This window comes from Callorhinchus milii, unplaced genomic scaffold (genome assembly GCF_018977255.1).
Source record: "Callorhinchus milii isolate IMCB2004 unplaced genomic scaffold, IMCB_Cmil_1.0 Scaffold10, whole genome shotgun sequence".
Classification (NCBI taxonomy): domain Eukaryota; kingdom Metazoa; phylum Chordata; class Chondrichthyes; order Chimaeriformes; family Callorhinchidae; genus Callorhinchus; species Callorhinchus milii.
In genome coordinates, this window is record NW_024704751.1 from 7,844,815 (window position 1) to 7,861,072 (window position 16,258).

Below are 16,258 nucleotides of genomic sequence, written 5' to 3' on the forward strand. Positions count from 1 at the left end.
GACATTAGTGGCGGCTCACACATACGCACAAACACACACACACGCACAGCCTTCACACTGGGGAACTTCACAGAGCGCCACCCTGAGCCCGCTTCCAGCTCCCATGTTTTGACGCTTATGTTTTATCGAACTGACTTATCAGGAAGGTGAAAACTTGCAAAACACGCGAGGTTGTGAACAAGGCGAGTAAGAACACGCTGTAAACAGTGCTAGTCTTGTCACAATTCGCAGACAAGCCTCTCTGATTGCAAATAAGACCACACAGCACACAGCGGGGGTGGCTTTGCTGGACTGGGGCTAGGAGCTTGGGCGGGGAGTTTGGGTGGTGGGCTTGGGCTGGGGTGTGTGGGCTGGGAGCTGGGCTGTTGATGTAATAACTGTGTTCTCTCTCAGGCTGCTGTAGCCAACCCCACTGACTGAGCTGCGGCACAATGAAGGCTAAACCCGCTGAACGGCTCACTTCAGTAGGCGGAGGTTTGTGGCAATGGTTGAAGTGATCACTTGATAAGCAGACTGAGGCCAGACCAGCGCGAGGCTGAACCAGAGGAGCCCGAGTGACAGAGCAGATAAGGAGGCGAAGGGAAGCTACATGTTGCCCAGAGATGCTCGTTAAGCTGTGGCCTGACATCACTGGAGCTGGAATGGGGGACTTTTCACCTGTCAGGAGCGATGTCAGTCTCTAACTCCTCAACTTGGTGTAAAATCCAGCGATTTGCATTAAACAGGACAAGGACATCACAGCAGCACAACAGGCACTGGACCCACCAGACACCGCACTCTATCCTCATGTTACTATGATACCTCTGACTGCTGGACATTGACGGGGAGGGGACAGAAACCCTCTATGGCCAGTCAGTCGGACGTGATTGTTTGAAACGTATTTTGTGTGTTTCCAAAATAAAAATTTAAAAAAACCTTGTGGTTGGAAGATTGCTGTCTCTATGTTATTGCATATCACTGCAAATGGTCATTAATGGGGGTGAAACAGGGTGCGCATCAACCCATCGTTTCCATTCCATAATTGAAAGCTTCCAGCGTCCTGGCCCCCTTGTCTGTCTTTCATTTCAGTCTGTTGCTGTGTGAGTTAGGGGAAAAGCTGCTCTTAAGGACTTTTCACAATGTCACTAAAGTCTGTGTTCAGTTTAATTCCATTTCAAACCGTGTCCGTCTTTTGCTTTCTTCATCTCAGTTGTTACAGAATTTTTCCCTTTAACGATAACGTGTCTAAAGTTTGGAGGTTTGCATTGTATGTACGTGTGGTGTGTGTGTGTGTGTTTGTGTGATGTATGTGTATGTATGCATGTGTGTATAAATTAACTTACGTCCCAATACCTTGGAACATCCTTCCTATGTGAAAGACACTATATAAACCCAAGACAAGTTTCATTACTCCACACGCCTTTGTTTACCCAGCAGTACGTAGGAACCCGGTTATTAGTCAATTGGATGATTGCTTTCTGGGGGGTAATAATCCCTACAAAAAATAAAGAGCAGGGGAGTGAGACTGATTGGGTAGGTCTTTCAAAGAGCCGGCACTGGCAGGATGAGCCAAATGTTCTCCTTCTGTGCTGTAATATTCTATGATTCTATGACACTCTCTGCCATCTCACACCTCTTCACTCTAACCACCTGATTGTGCGGTTTAGTTGATTTGTGCAGGTGGTTCGCATTAAGTACTATTGCCTTGTGAATCGGAGATGTTTGATGGAGTGTGCTGTCTTCTCTTACTGCACCCATGGATTCTGCTGTAACACATGGCTTCAGGCAAATGGTATTTTCGGGTGGAAAGACGGGCTTGAAATACGCAACCCTGACATGGTCCACGTAAAAGGATTGTATTGTCGGAACCTCACTCAGTTGTTAGTCAAGTCAAGTTAAAATGGATTTATGGACCCACTAAACCTAAAAACTTTTTCAGCTTTCAAGATATTCATATCACATCTGCTAAACAAATTCTCAACAGTGCTTTCTCTTCGCTGTCTCTTGTTTCTGTCTGTGCTCCTCCCTTGAAGGTGTGATCAGCCCAGGGCACACCTTACACTGGGCTCCAACCCCTGGCTACCAACTTCCCTTCATCATTTCCCAGCAGGAATTACCGGGCAGCAATCTGGGACCCTGGCTTACTCTTCACCCTGCATCCCAGGGACATGCAGGCCAATTGCAGCCACAAAATACCTCCGAAGTTGAGAGGAGCTAACACCACAACCCACCTCTCATTCTGTGCCTTTCCGATCACCCAGCGTTATAGATTAAGAATCAACGAACAAAGGGCACAGATGAATTTACTCAGAATCTTCCTGGAATCGGATATTTACAAACTGTTATTTTTGGAGCAGAAACACCCTGTTCCAGCTGAGAGTTAATTGCTTTGTCAAAGCTCCTCTTAACATTAGGTGAAGCCTTTGATCATTTTACCTATTCTGATCAAGCTCGGTAGATTGTGATCACAGATGCCCAGATATGGAGGGGCTGACTCTTCTGTTCTATCTGTCTGTGATGAAATGATGTAGACACGGTTAATAAAAATGTCAGTGTCTGTGAGGGTTTGTCCTATTGTGCAGGTCTCAAAGCAACTGAAAAGACTTAAAATATGGGTTTAATATTTACCAATCCTTAGCTGTGCCAAACAATGTTAAATCACCTTGAGATGAAAACCCACTGGCTAGAAGCAAGCTGTTCTGAACATTTTCAAACACATCATAAACTTTATTAGATGGACACAGCAGTTCCTATTCACAGGCCACTGGTAGATTTGATGCACCTGGATGTTTCAGTTGCATCTCCACCAATTCCGAACTAAATTTATTAAGAGTGAAAGCTTCACGATCAGTGTCTGTGCAAGACATTGACAACCGCTCAAGCACACCATGTCTGTCAGCACCAAACACTGCAGCCCAGTGACATTGCAAGGCATTAACCCTTTGTGGAACAAATTAATCTCGTTCCGAAACGCTGTGGTACCCCGCCTGGATCAGTCGCTGGAAGGCTCAAACGTCAAAATAAAAGAGGAAAAAATCGTGAATGGAAATCTGGGACATGGGAACCACCCACGACTCAGCTCCAACGCACCACAGAGCAAACAATGAATAATAATCCTTACATTGAATACAGCCCCTTTCATGTCGGAAGGGCATCACAAAGCACTTTAGAGCATATAATGTAAAGTGGAGTGACTGCATATTTGCGGTGAATGCAGCAGCCAATTTGTAAATGGCAATGTTCCACAGACAGCCATGAAGGGAATGACCTACTCACACCCACTCTGCTACGCGCTGCCTCCGCTCAGCTGGCCTCAACTTTCTGCTTGTCCCTCGTCTCCTCCGTTCCACCATTAGTGGCTATCCTTTCAGCCTCTACGCCCTGAAACTTCAGAACTCTCTTCCTCCACCTTGCCCACTCTTCCTCTCTGCCTTAATCCTTTCCCATCTTCAGGTTGCACCTGAAGACCTTTCTCTTTGACTGTGCCTATGCCTCCACCCCCCACCCTCCCGGATCCCCCTCCCAACCCCCCCAGTGTCTGACTCACAAGCACTCATGGAGTGAGTGACCAATTTTATTGGGGGATGGGGGATTCCTGACCAGGACACCAGGAGGAACTCCCATTTCTTTTCAAATAGCGCCACAGGATCTTTAACGCCTACCTGAAGAAAATTGTCCCAGTCACTCAGTAGAACCTGCTGTGGCAGCCGGGTTGGAAGAGCTCAGGCTTACCTGTGAAGCCTTCTATGGAGAGGCCAGACCAGGGGAAGAGTGGAGGCTAGAGCAGGGCAAAGAGGTGCGGCTGGCCAGTCTGCAGGGGAGGTGGTGGACATCACTGGTGCTGCTCTGATTGTTACAGTCAATGGTTCTCAGCCTCTGGTCCCTTCACTAATTGCTGGTGGAACGGAGCAGTTCCAGCTGTGGAGTTGCAACATCTGTGCTCGATTAAGGTGAATAATCAGGTAAATGGATTCAGGTGTGAGTCTGGGCTGCTTCCCCACTATTCACCCAAAACCTCCTCTTAACCCCTGGCATGGCGGAGCCCGTCCACAGAAGACTCTGTGGTGAGGGGAAGTCACATTGCTCACCAGCCAATCACACTCTGTTACCATTGGGGTTAACAGCAAGCCAAAGCCTTAATTCTCCAGTATTTTTCCCATTCCCATTCCCGGTTGGGTGATGGCGTAATGCTTGGGGAGGGGGGTAATAAGAGTGGCCTGGGTGCTCTTCTCACATGATAGCAGCACTGGGCAGTGAGGAGGGGCAATGCTACCCCTAGACAGCAGCACAGATTAGAGATTAGAGATCAACGTCACGGTGTTCTGGGCTAGAGTCATGTTGCACAACATCCCCCAGGCACCTACCCATGTAGAAAAATCCCAAATTATTTAATATTCTCTTGGTTTACACCCAACTTCCTCCATAGGTCCAAATGCTCCGCTAATCTGCAGTGTATACATAATCTTATATGTTTGAACAATGCAATATATCTTACACATTGTGTTGTTGATTATTATTATTATTATTATACAATGTGAAGCTTGGTGTCAGCCTGGCTCAGTCAGCAGCACTTTTTCTTCTGGGTCAAAAGGTTGTGGATTGAAGCCATGCCCTGGGACTTTGAGCTCACTGGCTTGGCCAGTGATGCCCAGCTATAGCCTGAGGGCCGGAATTGGCCCCTGAACATCCACACGAGTCTATGTTCAATCAGTAGTGAGCTTTCAGTTTTTTCTTGATTTGACTAATTCTCGATTTATGGCAGAAATCAAGAAATATTCAATCACGCAAAAGTTCTTTTGTTGGCCAACTTGGGTTGAGGTAAGCAGGGTCTCCTTAGGAGTTGAACTAGCTCCAAGGTGACATGTTTGGCAACAGAATGTCGGAATCGAGCCACCGCTCTGGGTAGCCTTTAGTCCAGTTCCTGAGCCTGGTGGGTCTGCAGTACTCCAAGGCACCGCTGATAACAGCACAGACAGCCTGGCTCATCGGCAGGACTTGGAAGGGCAAACCAGTCACTGGGGGCAGGGAATCCTCCCATTTAGCTCTGTTAGGATTAACAGCAAGCCAAAGCCCTAACGGGTAGGGTGGTCCTAGCTGGACAGGCAGCGGGACAGCTTGCCAGACAGTGCTATCAATGGCAAGCTATGTGGTTTTAGCTGGTTAGACTCCCAGCAGAATGTACAGGCAATTCAATTTACAGTATATTCTGTGAAGCGCTTTGAGACGTCTCGAAGACGTGATAAGGCGCTATATCAAATGCAAGGATTATTATTCTTATATATCTTAGTTGCATGGTTACTACAATGTTTTTTTATACTCTATTTTTTTACACACATCTATTACTCCAGGTTACACTTTAATCTTCTATCATTTTATTCTTTAGAAGCCGATGAAAGAACGCAATAAAGTAATTAATAAAAACAAGAAGTAAAACCGGCTGCTGCAGCTCGATTGTTCCAAAATGAAAGTGCAGGTGTTGTTCTGTAACAGTGAACAATAACTCCACACAATCCACACCTCACACTGTAGAAAAAGCACCTGTGTGGAGGTCAGGGGGTAAATCTGTGCTGAATTACTGTGTCACAGAGAGCTTCATTACAAGAAGCCCTGTACAGTATATATTATGCTCATCCCTGCCCCCTCACTCCTGTTTTCCTCTGTCGCATGGATTATTCAGAGGCTGTTTGCTGAGCTCGCAGGGCTGTGGGAACGGGCAGTGTGAATCCTTCCCGTATCTGTCCTGGGAGCTGGGCTGCGTACAGCAACCGGAACTTCCCCTGGGATCAGGGAAGAAAAATTCCAATGAACCGGACTGGTGAGATGATCATCAGGACACAGTGATCTACGGGCTGAGATGGGGTGGAAAATCAGTCTGCAGACGTTTCATTTTGGAACAATTAAGCTGCAGCGGCCAGTTTTTCTTGTTGTTTTTATTAATTACTTTATTGCCTTCTTTCATCAGCTTCTAAAGATTAAAAAGATAAAAGATTAAAAAATTGCGTAATTTACCACCTATTTTAACAATGCGTCAGCCTGACTCAATTGATAGCACCCTCGTTTCTGAGTCAGAAGGCCCCACTTCAGGACTTGGAACTCATGTCGTCTAAGCTGACACTGGGGGGTGTGCTGCATTGCTGACGTCATTAAACTAAGGTCTCGTCTAACTGTTCGGGTGGATGTTAAAGAGCCCGTGGCTCCATTTGAAAAGAGAAGGGTTTCTCTCCCTGTGTCCTGGCCAACAATTCGCTCAATAAAATTGGTTATTCACTTTACGGCTGTTTGTGTGTGAGATATTGCTGAGCGCCAAGTGGCAGCCATGTTCACCCACACGACACAGCTACTACCTGTGAATGACGGTGTATCCTGTGGAGCTCTTCGGGACTTCCTCCTGATGCTACACCAAATGTAAGAATTATTATTATTATTATAATTATAATGGGTTCGGGTACATTTCAATCTGCTCTGAAGTCGCTGGTATATATACCACCTATCGTCACATCATCACCCGGTCCATCATCTCGAACACTTACACCATCACCTGATTTGTGGCTCCTCGAAGTGTTTAACCATTGGTTTCACAGCCTCTGCCGTGCCCAGCTGGCTCAACGAGGTACCTTAACCCCCAATCTCAGAAAAGCTCCTCACTGGACTGCACAGTGGTAACATTGCCATTTCCCACACCAGCTGTCTTCGTCCCTCTCTAAGTGAGACTGACAATCAGTTCCAACATGTGCTGAATTATGGATGGTTTAGTGCTTTGGGCCTGAGACTGCTGGCAACCAGGTTGTGAATTGCTCCATATTCAGTCCTGGCGAGACCCAGCGAGGACAGGAGACCCCTCAATCTGGAGACAGATCAAGAAAGACGAACAGAAAGAGAAAGAGAGAGAGACAGAGGAAGACAGGGGGAGAGGGAGCGAGAGAAACACAAGTGTATGAGGGAACAAAATAAACAGAGACTGGACAGAGTGCGAGGAATGGAAACTGAGAGAGAGGGGGGAGTGCGGACAGAGAAAGAGTGAGAAAGAACGACTTTGCTAAAGAGTGTCAGTGAGACCCTGGGAGATAGGATCACTATGTGTGGGGGTGTCACAGCACTCAGACAGACAGCTCCACCCTCAGCTTCACAATCTGTGCCTTTTAATTATTTGGATTGTTGTAAATGAAACATTAGCAGCAAAAAAAGGATCCCACAGGTCATCACACATAGGAAAGTGCCACTCGGAGAGCAGGCTGCTATCCCCTACCCACACCCCCCCCCCACCCACCTCCCAGAGCAGGCACAGAGTAACCGAGCCTGATAGCTTCACTCCAGGTATAAAGACTAAAGCCAGTTAGTGGGGCCGAGCTTCTGGGTGCGAAGGAGATTTCTGCTGACATCATTCAGGACTGAATGTTTTCCTCTGTTAAAAATAGGGACAGAGAGAGAGAGATAGATGTAGAGTTTTTTTCTTGGGGGTGGGTGGGGGGGCGGTCGTCAAGAGTTTACAAGTAACAAATAGAACAAGTTTCACCCAAACTGTTCCCCAGATTATATGCCTGTACGCGGGACGGGACGGGGGGCACGGGGGCGGGTGTATTTATATGTGTGGATATGGGGTGTATGTGCATGCGTTGTGTGCGAGGTGTATAACCGCGAGGTACGTGCTCTGATCAGTGTCGTCTGTGCAGAGTAGCAGCTTCGCAGGGTCTGCGATCAGAGAGCTCCTCACACACCGGCTCCTCCCCGCTGTTCTCTCGCTCGCATCGCTCGCTCACTCCCCGTTTATCAGTCCTAACAGCTTGAAGAAGATGATTCTTGAATCCAAGTCGTTCAGAAAAGTCATGGAAACACCGCAATAATCACACATGCAGGCCAGCCGTGTTAACCCCTCGCAGAGTCACAAAACCAAACGGCCACGTGGCAGCTCTAAGGGTGATGTGCTGCGTGTGCGTGCGTGTGTTTAGGTGCGTGCAGTGACTGCAGACCCATTCCACTTCACCTCTTAAAGAGCACTAAGAGCCGCCGTTCTGAGCATCATCACTGTAACATTACTAGCCGTGCGAAAACAGAACCAAACTCTTAGCCCAGCAATAAAAGAGTCTACCATTTGGCAAGATCCTTGAAACTGTTAACAACAACAAAAAGGAAATCAACGGAAATATTCGGGACAGGAGCTGACTGAGCGCTCACACCTGCCGCCATCAGTCGTCGGGCACGTCGAAATTCACGGACGGACTGTGACAGACGAGCAAACTCTGGCCTATTGGAGAATTAGCGAAACCTGCGGGTGACAGGTAGCTTGTTGTACAAGTCAGCACAAACCGGGACTTGAAGGGTTAACGCCGACCACCGCGGACGTCGTTGACCCTTCAGTGAGGAGCGGAGCGAGAGCGCGATGGGGGCCTGCGTGCGACTGGCTAATTGTGTCAGTGTCGCTGCCACGCTCCGCTCCGCTCCCTCTTCGGCTCAGGTCAATTTGGTGCTAACGTGGCCCGAGCCGGAGTCCCAGCCCCGTGTCCAGGTTTTGCCGAAGAGGGACGTTGCGACGTCGGATGAGGTTCAGTTGAAACTGGTTGGGAAGAGGCTGAGAGGCTGGTTCTCGTTGGTGGGCAGTGGGGAGCGATAGCCCTCGAAGTTTCGGGGAATGCTCCCGCTGGTGGAGCCCGAGCTGTTGCTCAGGGTCTCAATGCTGCCCTCCCTCTGGAGCTCTGCAAGACAAACACACAGGCCACTGTGGCGTTAGCCGCAGAACACAATGCAGAGATTATTATTGCTATTTTAAATGCAAGGATTATATTTATTGTACAGCCCGGCCCTGCACCGGAGACTGTTGCGGTGTCCACTGGTGACTGTAACCTACATTAAATCCTTCTCTTTTCACTTGAGGCCTGGGTTTGAACCCGATCTGTGCACTTACCATGGGATCAGCCCACACTGCTGCAAGTCCCACACTTGGAGAAGCAGGTTATCCAGGACTGCTCTCACCCCAGGTGCCAGACAACAGCAATGCTGCCCTGCTGCAGTAGGGGGCGCTCTCCTGGTTCTGAGGTTCACGCACTTTGGGTTAGAAGTACTGGGAAGCACGAGGGCTAAAGAGTAAAGTGACTGAATGGTATATAAAGGGCTGGTTAGTTAGCAGCATCTTCAGCCACAGGAACATAGGAGGCCATTCAGCCCATTGAGTCTGTTCCACCAGTTTATAGATTATTACTCAATCCCACTACTCCCCCAGTTTCTGTCTATGTCCCTTCTAATAATAATAATCCTTGCATTTGATAAAGCGCCTTATCACATCTTCGCGACGTCTCAAAGTGCTTCACACAATATACTGTAGAATGAATTGACTGTATATTTTGTGGGCGAAACGCGGCAGCCAATTGTGCCCAGCAGCGTCCCCACAAACAATCGTGGATCGAGTGACCAAATTATTATTTTTTTGAAGGGATTATAACCCCCGAGAAAGCGTTCTGCCAATCGAATAACAACCGGGTTCCCACTTACCGCTGGGTAAACAGAGGCGCGTGGAGAAAGGAAACCTGCCCAATGTTTGGCCCTGCCTGGGAATCGAACCTAGGCCTTCTCGCTTGCGAGACGAGTGCTCTAACCACTAAGCTACAGGACTCCAAAACATCTCTATTGATTCCTTCTCTACAGAGTTCCAGAGAGCGGGGGCAGGATGGCTGGATTTGTACCTGGCAATGTGCCTCGAGCAGTTACAAACTTATGAATAATACTGAAAAAAAGAGTTTTACTCTTAAAGGGACATACAGAGCCAACCCATTGTAAATTCTTTCCAAACGACGTGTTTTGGCCTCCAAAAGAATTTGGCAAAGGTTTGCGCAAATACCGTGAAGCAAAATGAAACGGACTCTTAATTGTGCGCAAAGGCACAGATCTGACAGAGTGACGATACGCTGGGAAATACACAGACCATTAGCTGGGTCCGGTTAAGGGGTTCACGGTGAGAAGGTTTTGTTTTTACACAACAAAAATCTACAGTGGAATTTCTCACGTTATTAAAATAGTACAGGCTGCACACGTAGACTCTGCTGCCTACAGACCCCAGTGCTGGAGTCAGTGGAGGGAGCTTTACCCTGCATCCAACCCAAACTATCAGCTGTCTTGTAAGTGCTTGATACTGACATTGGGCAATGAAAGAATAGAATCCCAGAATTTTACAGCACAGAAAGAGGCCATTCGACCCATAGTGCTTACGTGCCAGCTCTCTGATCAGCCCCTGTCCCATTTTCCAATCCCGAACAGTGTTCCCTCCCATCCCATCTCCTGGCGAAAGCTCATTGACCTGAAACGTTAACTCACTTTCCTCTCTCCATAGATGCTGCCTGACCTGCTGCATGTTCCCAGAGACTTCTGTTTTTATGACTGAGATGGGGAGGGAGGTGGTGGGAGCGTGAAGGGTTTTACAGGCGAGGGTGAAGACCTCAAAGTTGATCTGGATGGAGCCAGCGAGCCAGTGGAGGGAGATGAGGACTGGGGAGATGAACGTGCAGAGTTTGGTGTGGGGTGGCAGAGGTTTGGATGAGCTGGGGCTTACGGATGGTGGATCTGGGGAGACCGACTGGCAAAGAGTGTGTTGGAAAGTTTAGGGAAGCGTTGAGGAGATTCACAGAGCCCACAGCTGGTCTCCCTGATTTGAGTGAAGTTCTTGTTTATATAATAACAACAATAATAATAATCCTTGCATTTGATAGAGCAATTTATCATGTCTTTGAGATGTCACAGGATACACTGCAAATTGCGCACAGCAGTGTCCCACAAACAGAGTGTGACCAAATTATTTTTTAAATTTATTTTGAAGGAATTACCCCCGGAAAAGCGATCCGCCAATCGTCTAACAATCGACTAACAACCGGGTTCCTACTTACTGCTCGGCGAACAGAGGCCTGTGTGTGGAGTAAGGAAACTTGCCCAACGAGAGACCATGCGAACACTGGTCTCAATTATCAGCGACGCTATCACGAGAATGGTAGGATCTGAAATCTGAGTGAATCTGGCAAGGGTTTTCGAGTCACACAGAGGCTAGGTTCCCCCATCCATCCACAGCTCAGATCACATGCCAACTCTCCACAAGACAGTCTGCCCACGGAAACTCCACGCAAACGTTTCACCTTTTCCCGCTGAGCAGCGCTCTGCAATCTCATTGTTTTATTAAATCCACAAGGAACGACTTTATATCATCAGAACCTTGGACGAAATTCCCGCAAGCCTCTATCTATGCGACCACGACTTTGCCCCCTCCTCCTCCTCCTCCTCCTCTTCCCCCCACCACGTGAACTCCAGTGACCCCAAGCGACAAGCCCCATGCTGGGAAAAGAGCTCCACGTTGGCCTCTGTGTAATAGGGGGTCGTAACCTTTAATTACTGTCATCTTAACCCTTCCCGGGAAAATAATTTAACACTTAAATCACTTTTTTTGGGGGTCTCGCGTAAAAATAATCCACTGTTTTAATGGCGAACGTAATTTTTTTCCCAGCGCAGCTCTGTTTGCACAGCTGGCAGAGGTTTCACAGCCCGCAGAGGTGTGTGTGTGTGTGTGTGTGTGTGTGTGTGCGTTGGGAGAGTGAGGGGCTGTGAGTGGGCTTTTCTTGGTACAGGTGAATGCAGCAACTTGGTGTTGGTCCAGGCTGGGGATGATACTCGCTGACCCGCTCTGACACTCACTGCTTCAGCAACTTCTCTACTTTCCAGGTAAACTCTACACAAGTACCTCCTTGTGTACCTGTGCCTGTATTTCCTAATCATGTGTGTGTGTGTGAGTGGCGGGGGTGGGGTTCTTGGAGAGTCACCAACCATTTCACTACGAGCGGGAGAGAACTCGCCAACTGAATCCAGTCCTGACTGATGGGAAATCACAGGAAAGAATCAGATGGTTGGGATGAAGAAGAACCTTCGGCCACTTGATCTCATCTTTCCAGTATACCCCCACCCTCCTGTCCTCTCCCCCCATCACAGCATTCAGCTCTTCTTAAACAAATACACCGCCCGGACCTCAACCACCCTTCCTGTTAGCCCATTCCAGCTGTCGCTGACTGCTCAAAGTCTCCTCTCGCTTCCTGGCTGGTTAGAGGATTATAAATCAAACAAGGTAAGAACTCCTCCCCATCCCCTCCCACACACTTTCTATCAAGAATGGGTGACCATATGTACCTCCACAGTGGAGTGGGCAGGTAACTCAATTGCACTTCAAGCTAGGTGATGGGAGGAAATGGAAATGTTGTTCTCGTGCAATAGGGGGCGCTCTTTGTTACTTGGCCCATGCCATCTCTCTGGGGCGGACATCTCACCTAATAAAGGAACGTGCCCCTTGCCTCGCCCCGCCCCGACAGGTTGATGATAAGGACTTGGCCAGTGTGGAACAGAGCCATACAGCAAGGCACGTGTATGAGAGGGTGAGAGTGTCTGCATTGCGGGTTCAAGCTCGGTCAAGACCGTGAGATCGTGAGCTCGCAGTCCAATATAGTGCTGTTGGAGACCTGCGTTGACTGAGCTGCCGTCCTTCAGATGAGACGTTAAACCAAGCGTGCGAGTAAGTGCGTGTGAGTGAGTGCGTGCGTGCGAGTTTGTCTGCGTGAAGGTGTGAGCGTGACTGTGTGCGTGTGCGTGTGAGCGAGTGAGTGAGTGAGCGAGCGAGCGACGTGTGAGTGAGCGACTCCTGGTTTCTGCAGCTCAGTTGCCCGCTGGGAGCGATCGCCTTTGCAATCGAGCGAGATTAGAGGCAGGTGAGGTGCAGAGTGCGTCTGTCTTGACACAGCGTGCGTCGGGAGCTCCGCCGCAAACATCCCTTGCTTTCCCGGCTTTCCGTAAGCACTCGCAAGCTGGACTTTTTGGAAAAGCAGGGGACTTTGCCGCGAGGTGCTGATGGCCCTGACCTCAGCCTAAGCGACACAGCAGTGGGACACATCCCCAGCCTGGATAAATGATACAATGACATCCAGCACTGATGTGTCAGTGAAGGGGAAGAACAGGCAGTTCTGAAAAGGGGAATTATTGCTCATCATCTACCGATGTCACAGTGAATTACTGTCAGACGCTGCCAAGCTCTGAAGGAGGCTCCCCAATTCAATGAGAGAGATTTCTTCCTCGGAGCTGGGAGACCTTGGGTCTCTTTTCACGCACTAGCCTCTTTGCCAGAGTGCAGATTCCAACTAATGTCCTTTCTCTCTCTCTCCTATCTTTAGAGTCTTTCGAGCAGTAAGTGCATCGTCTTAAGAGCAAACAGCTCGGGGCCTCGGACATGGAGCCTCGCAACATTAAACCTATTATTTTTCATAAAAGCACATGAGAATTCAAAGGGACGGCAATAAGAGTCAGTGCTCACAGCGACGCCTCTGCAATGTGTAAGCTCTGTCACAATGATAAGGCAGATGTTTCGGCCGTCGTACCGAGACCAGCAATGGCTCCACCAATTCCCTCCCCCGCCCGTCTCCTTCCTCATCCGCCACTGTCTAGCGCTCTGGGACACTACCCTGCGTGAGGGGGGGGGACGCTATATAACAACAACGACAACAACAATTACATTTGTAAAGCATCTTTCAGGTTGGGAGGAGGTCCCAAGGTGTTGGGTAGTCAGTGTTTCGGACCCGAGCTGGGGGTCGGGATGGGGGAGGGGGGGGGAGGAGGGTATAAATGCAAGTTGTTGTTGTTGTGTTCACAAACCCGCTGTCACCATTTTTTTTGGAAACGAAAGCTGTCAGGCACGATGTGCATCGGAAGCAATCAACAGCAGTGGCGCTGACATGTCTGTAAATTGTTTGAAGGAACATTGCACTTCAGCCGTTCGTAAATGTACTGTTTCAATAGTGTCGTCAATACTGTCTCAAAGACAATGGCCAACGTCTTTCGTATCTTGAACTAAATGAATCCTTTGAAGCCCTGATCTGAAGCTTAATGAATGATCAAAGGCGTTAAGTCAAGGTGCGGACAGACCTCCGAAATGGTTTAACTGGTGAAGAGGTGAGGTCTGAGAGGAGGTCATCGAGAGAAGAACAACGACAGAGCAGAGGAGAGAGGAGCCCTGATTGTCTCTCTGTCTGTTTCCTGGATCTCAAAGAAAAGTACTGTTTTACAAAGCAAAGCCATTCGTCATTTAAACCTTCTGTCTCTATTGTGTTAATTCTTTCAGTTATCAAATCTCCATAAAGATAATAATAATAATAATCGTTGCATTTGATGTAGCGCCTTATCACAACTTCAAGACGTCTCAAGGCGCTTCACAGAATATATTGGTACAGTGAATTGACTGTATATTTTGTGGGCGAAACGCAGCAGCCAATTGCAAACAGCACGTCCCACAAACAGTCGTGGATGGAGTGACCAAGTTATTTTTCATTTAAAAAATATTTTTAATATGTAATACCTATAAATCCCCCCGCACACACACATTATAGATAGATATATATAGTGTGTGTGTTTGTTTGTGTGAATTTATAATATTCTTTTGTATTCAGAATTAAAAGCTTACTCTTTAGTTGAAAACGCAGCAGTTCAGAGCTCTCTATTTCTGTCCTGATTTCGTGCAGACTGAAATTGATTCCCAGAGTTTACAGTCGGTCCAGGTTAACCTGAGAACCTGATCATCTATATCTACGCAAATAGCGCTGTGACCATTTCCTAAACTGAAAATTGTTGAGCTACCAAGTCCATCAGGTTTACTTAGTCCATTTCCTCACGCGAGCGGCCTTGGCAAATAGACGTGCCCACTGAGAGGCCGACTCTGCCTCAGGGTACTCAGTGACAGGTCTGTGTGGGTCAGAGCCCTGCCTGTCTCACTGCCGATACTTCCCGTGCTTGTTCCACACCTCCCTGCTTGATCCTGGGAACTTCGGAAGCCCCTGTGCTACGTCAGCGCCTTGGGACGTCCTCCCGACGCGAGAGGCGCTTTACAAATGTCGTTTTGTAATCGTATCGTATCCCCAGTAGCTTGGAACCACAAAGAACTTATACAGGTCTTATCCGCTAACCCTGCATTTGGGAGCTTGCTTTTAGAGAGAGAGAGAGAGAGAGAGAGAGAGAACGACCAGAGATTGGTGTCATCTGTGAATTTTGACACCAACCCTCCGCCGTCTGAATCCGAATCATTCACGCTCACTCTGAGCAGCTCGAGTGCGCATCCCCGCGGAGTGCCATTTCCTGCACTCTGAGAAGCTGCCCTTTACTCCTCCGCTTTGCTCCTTACTCCCACATAACAATTATTGTATTTTCTCTTCTTTGTCTTTCTGTATTGCGACATTTCTTTCTTGTTTCCTGTGAGCAGACGTCTCCCCTTCACCCCGAGTGGTCTATCCATGCCTGAGCTATTCCTGTATTACTCAATGTGTCTACTTTACGTTGTACAGGCTTGAGAAAATATCACAAAATACTTGTTTGCAAATAGACGTGCCGATAACATGTTCATACTTATGGTCACAGAGTCCCAGCATTTTACGGTACAGAACGGGGCCATTTGTGCCTGTCCCAGTTCTCTGAAAGGGCTCTGCATTCAGTCCCATTCCCCTATCCCTTCCCACACAACTTATACTTTTCTCATCACCTAACACAACACAATAGCAAGGATCACACCTGATAATAATCAGCCTTGCACTTGATACAGCAACCTTGTCATGTTGAAACTTCTCAAAGCACTTCACAGTAATAACTGTAATCTGTGTGTTTGTAAAAAAAATGTGGTAGCCAATTTACGCACAGCAACGTCTCCAAGCCAGATGGTCAGCGACCAATTTTATCTGGGGGATTGTTGGCCGGGAAATAGAAACTCCTTTTTTCTTTTTGAATAGTGTTGTGGGATTTTTCACGACCTTGGTTTAGTGTTTCAGCTCCTGCGACAATATACGACCCTCCACCAACGGTTTACCATGAAGGGTGGACGAGGCCAGGAGTGGACTAATTTAAGAAAAGCTTGATGCTGAGATGAGAGGGGAGTAGGGTGCGTGTTCTGGAAAGGTGAGATAGGATGGGCTAAAGGGTTTTCTTCGTCCAACAATATCTCATGTCAGTTTTCCTTGGTAAATGGCTGGGAGGAGCCTCAAGAGGGAGTGCCTGTTGCTCACTGTCTCTGTAAATCACTGCTTCCTTCTCCCCAACATCCCTTAAAATGAGAACCACACAGTCCTCCAACAACGAGAGGTAAAGAACCCTCTCTGGTCAGACTCCAGCAGTTACCCCTAACTCACACTCTGAGCTCCCCCCAAGCCTTGGCTCTCGGCCTAATACTTTGCGGAATTAGGTAAGCAGGATGAGTCCCTCCAGGGAGAGAGAGTGAGAGAGAGAGAGAGAGAGA

General features: G+C 48.1%; 1 protein-coding gene across 1 annotated transcript in view; it reads right to left on the minus strand.

Moving 5' to 3' along the window:
• Positions 1-7,096: 7,096 nt before the first annotated feature.
• bcas3 (BCAS3 microtubule associated cell migration factor) overlaps positions 7,097-16,258 on the minus strand; it is a 308,857-nt gene continuing 299,695 nt past the window's right edge. Inside the window, exon 26 of the mRNA XM_007896549.2 lies at positions 7,097-8,669. Within this exon, the coding sequence (XP_007894740.1) occupies positions 8,521-8,669 (149 nt within the window). The 3' untranslated portion in view covers positions 7,097-8,520. The remainder of the gene's footprint in view (positions 8,670-16,258) is intronic.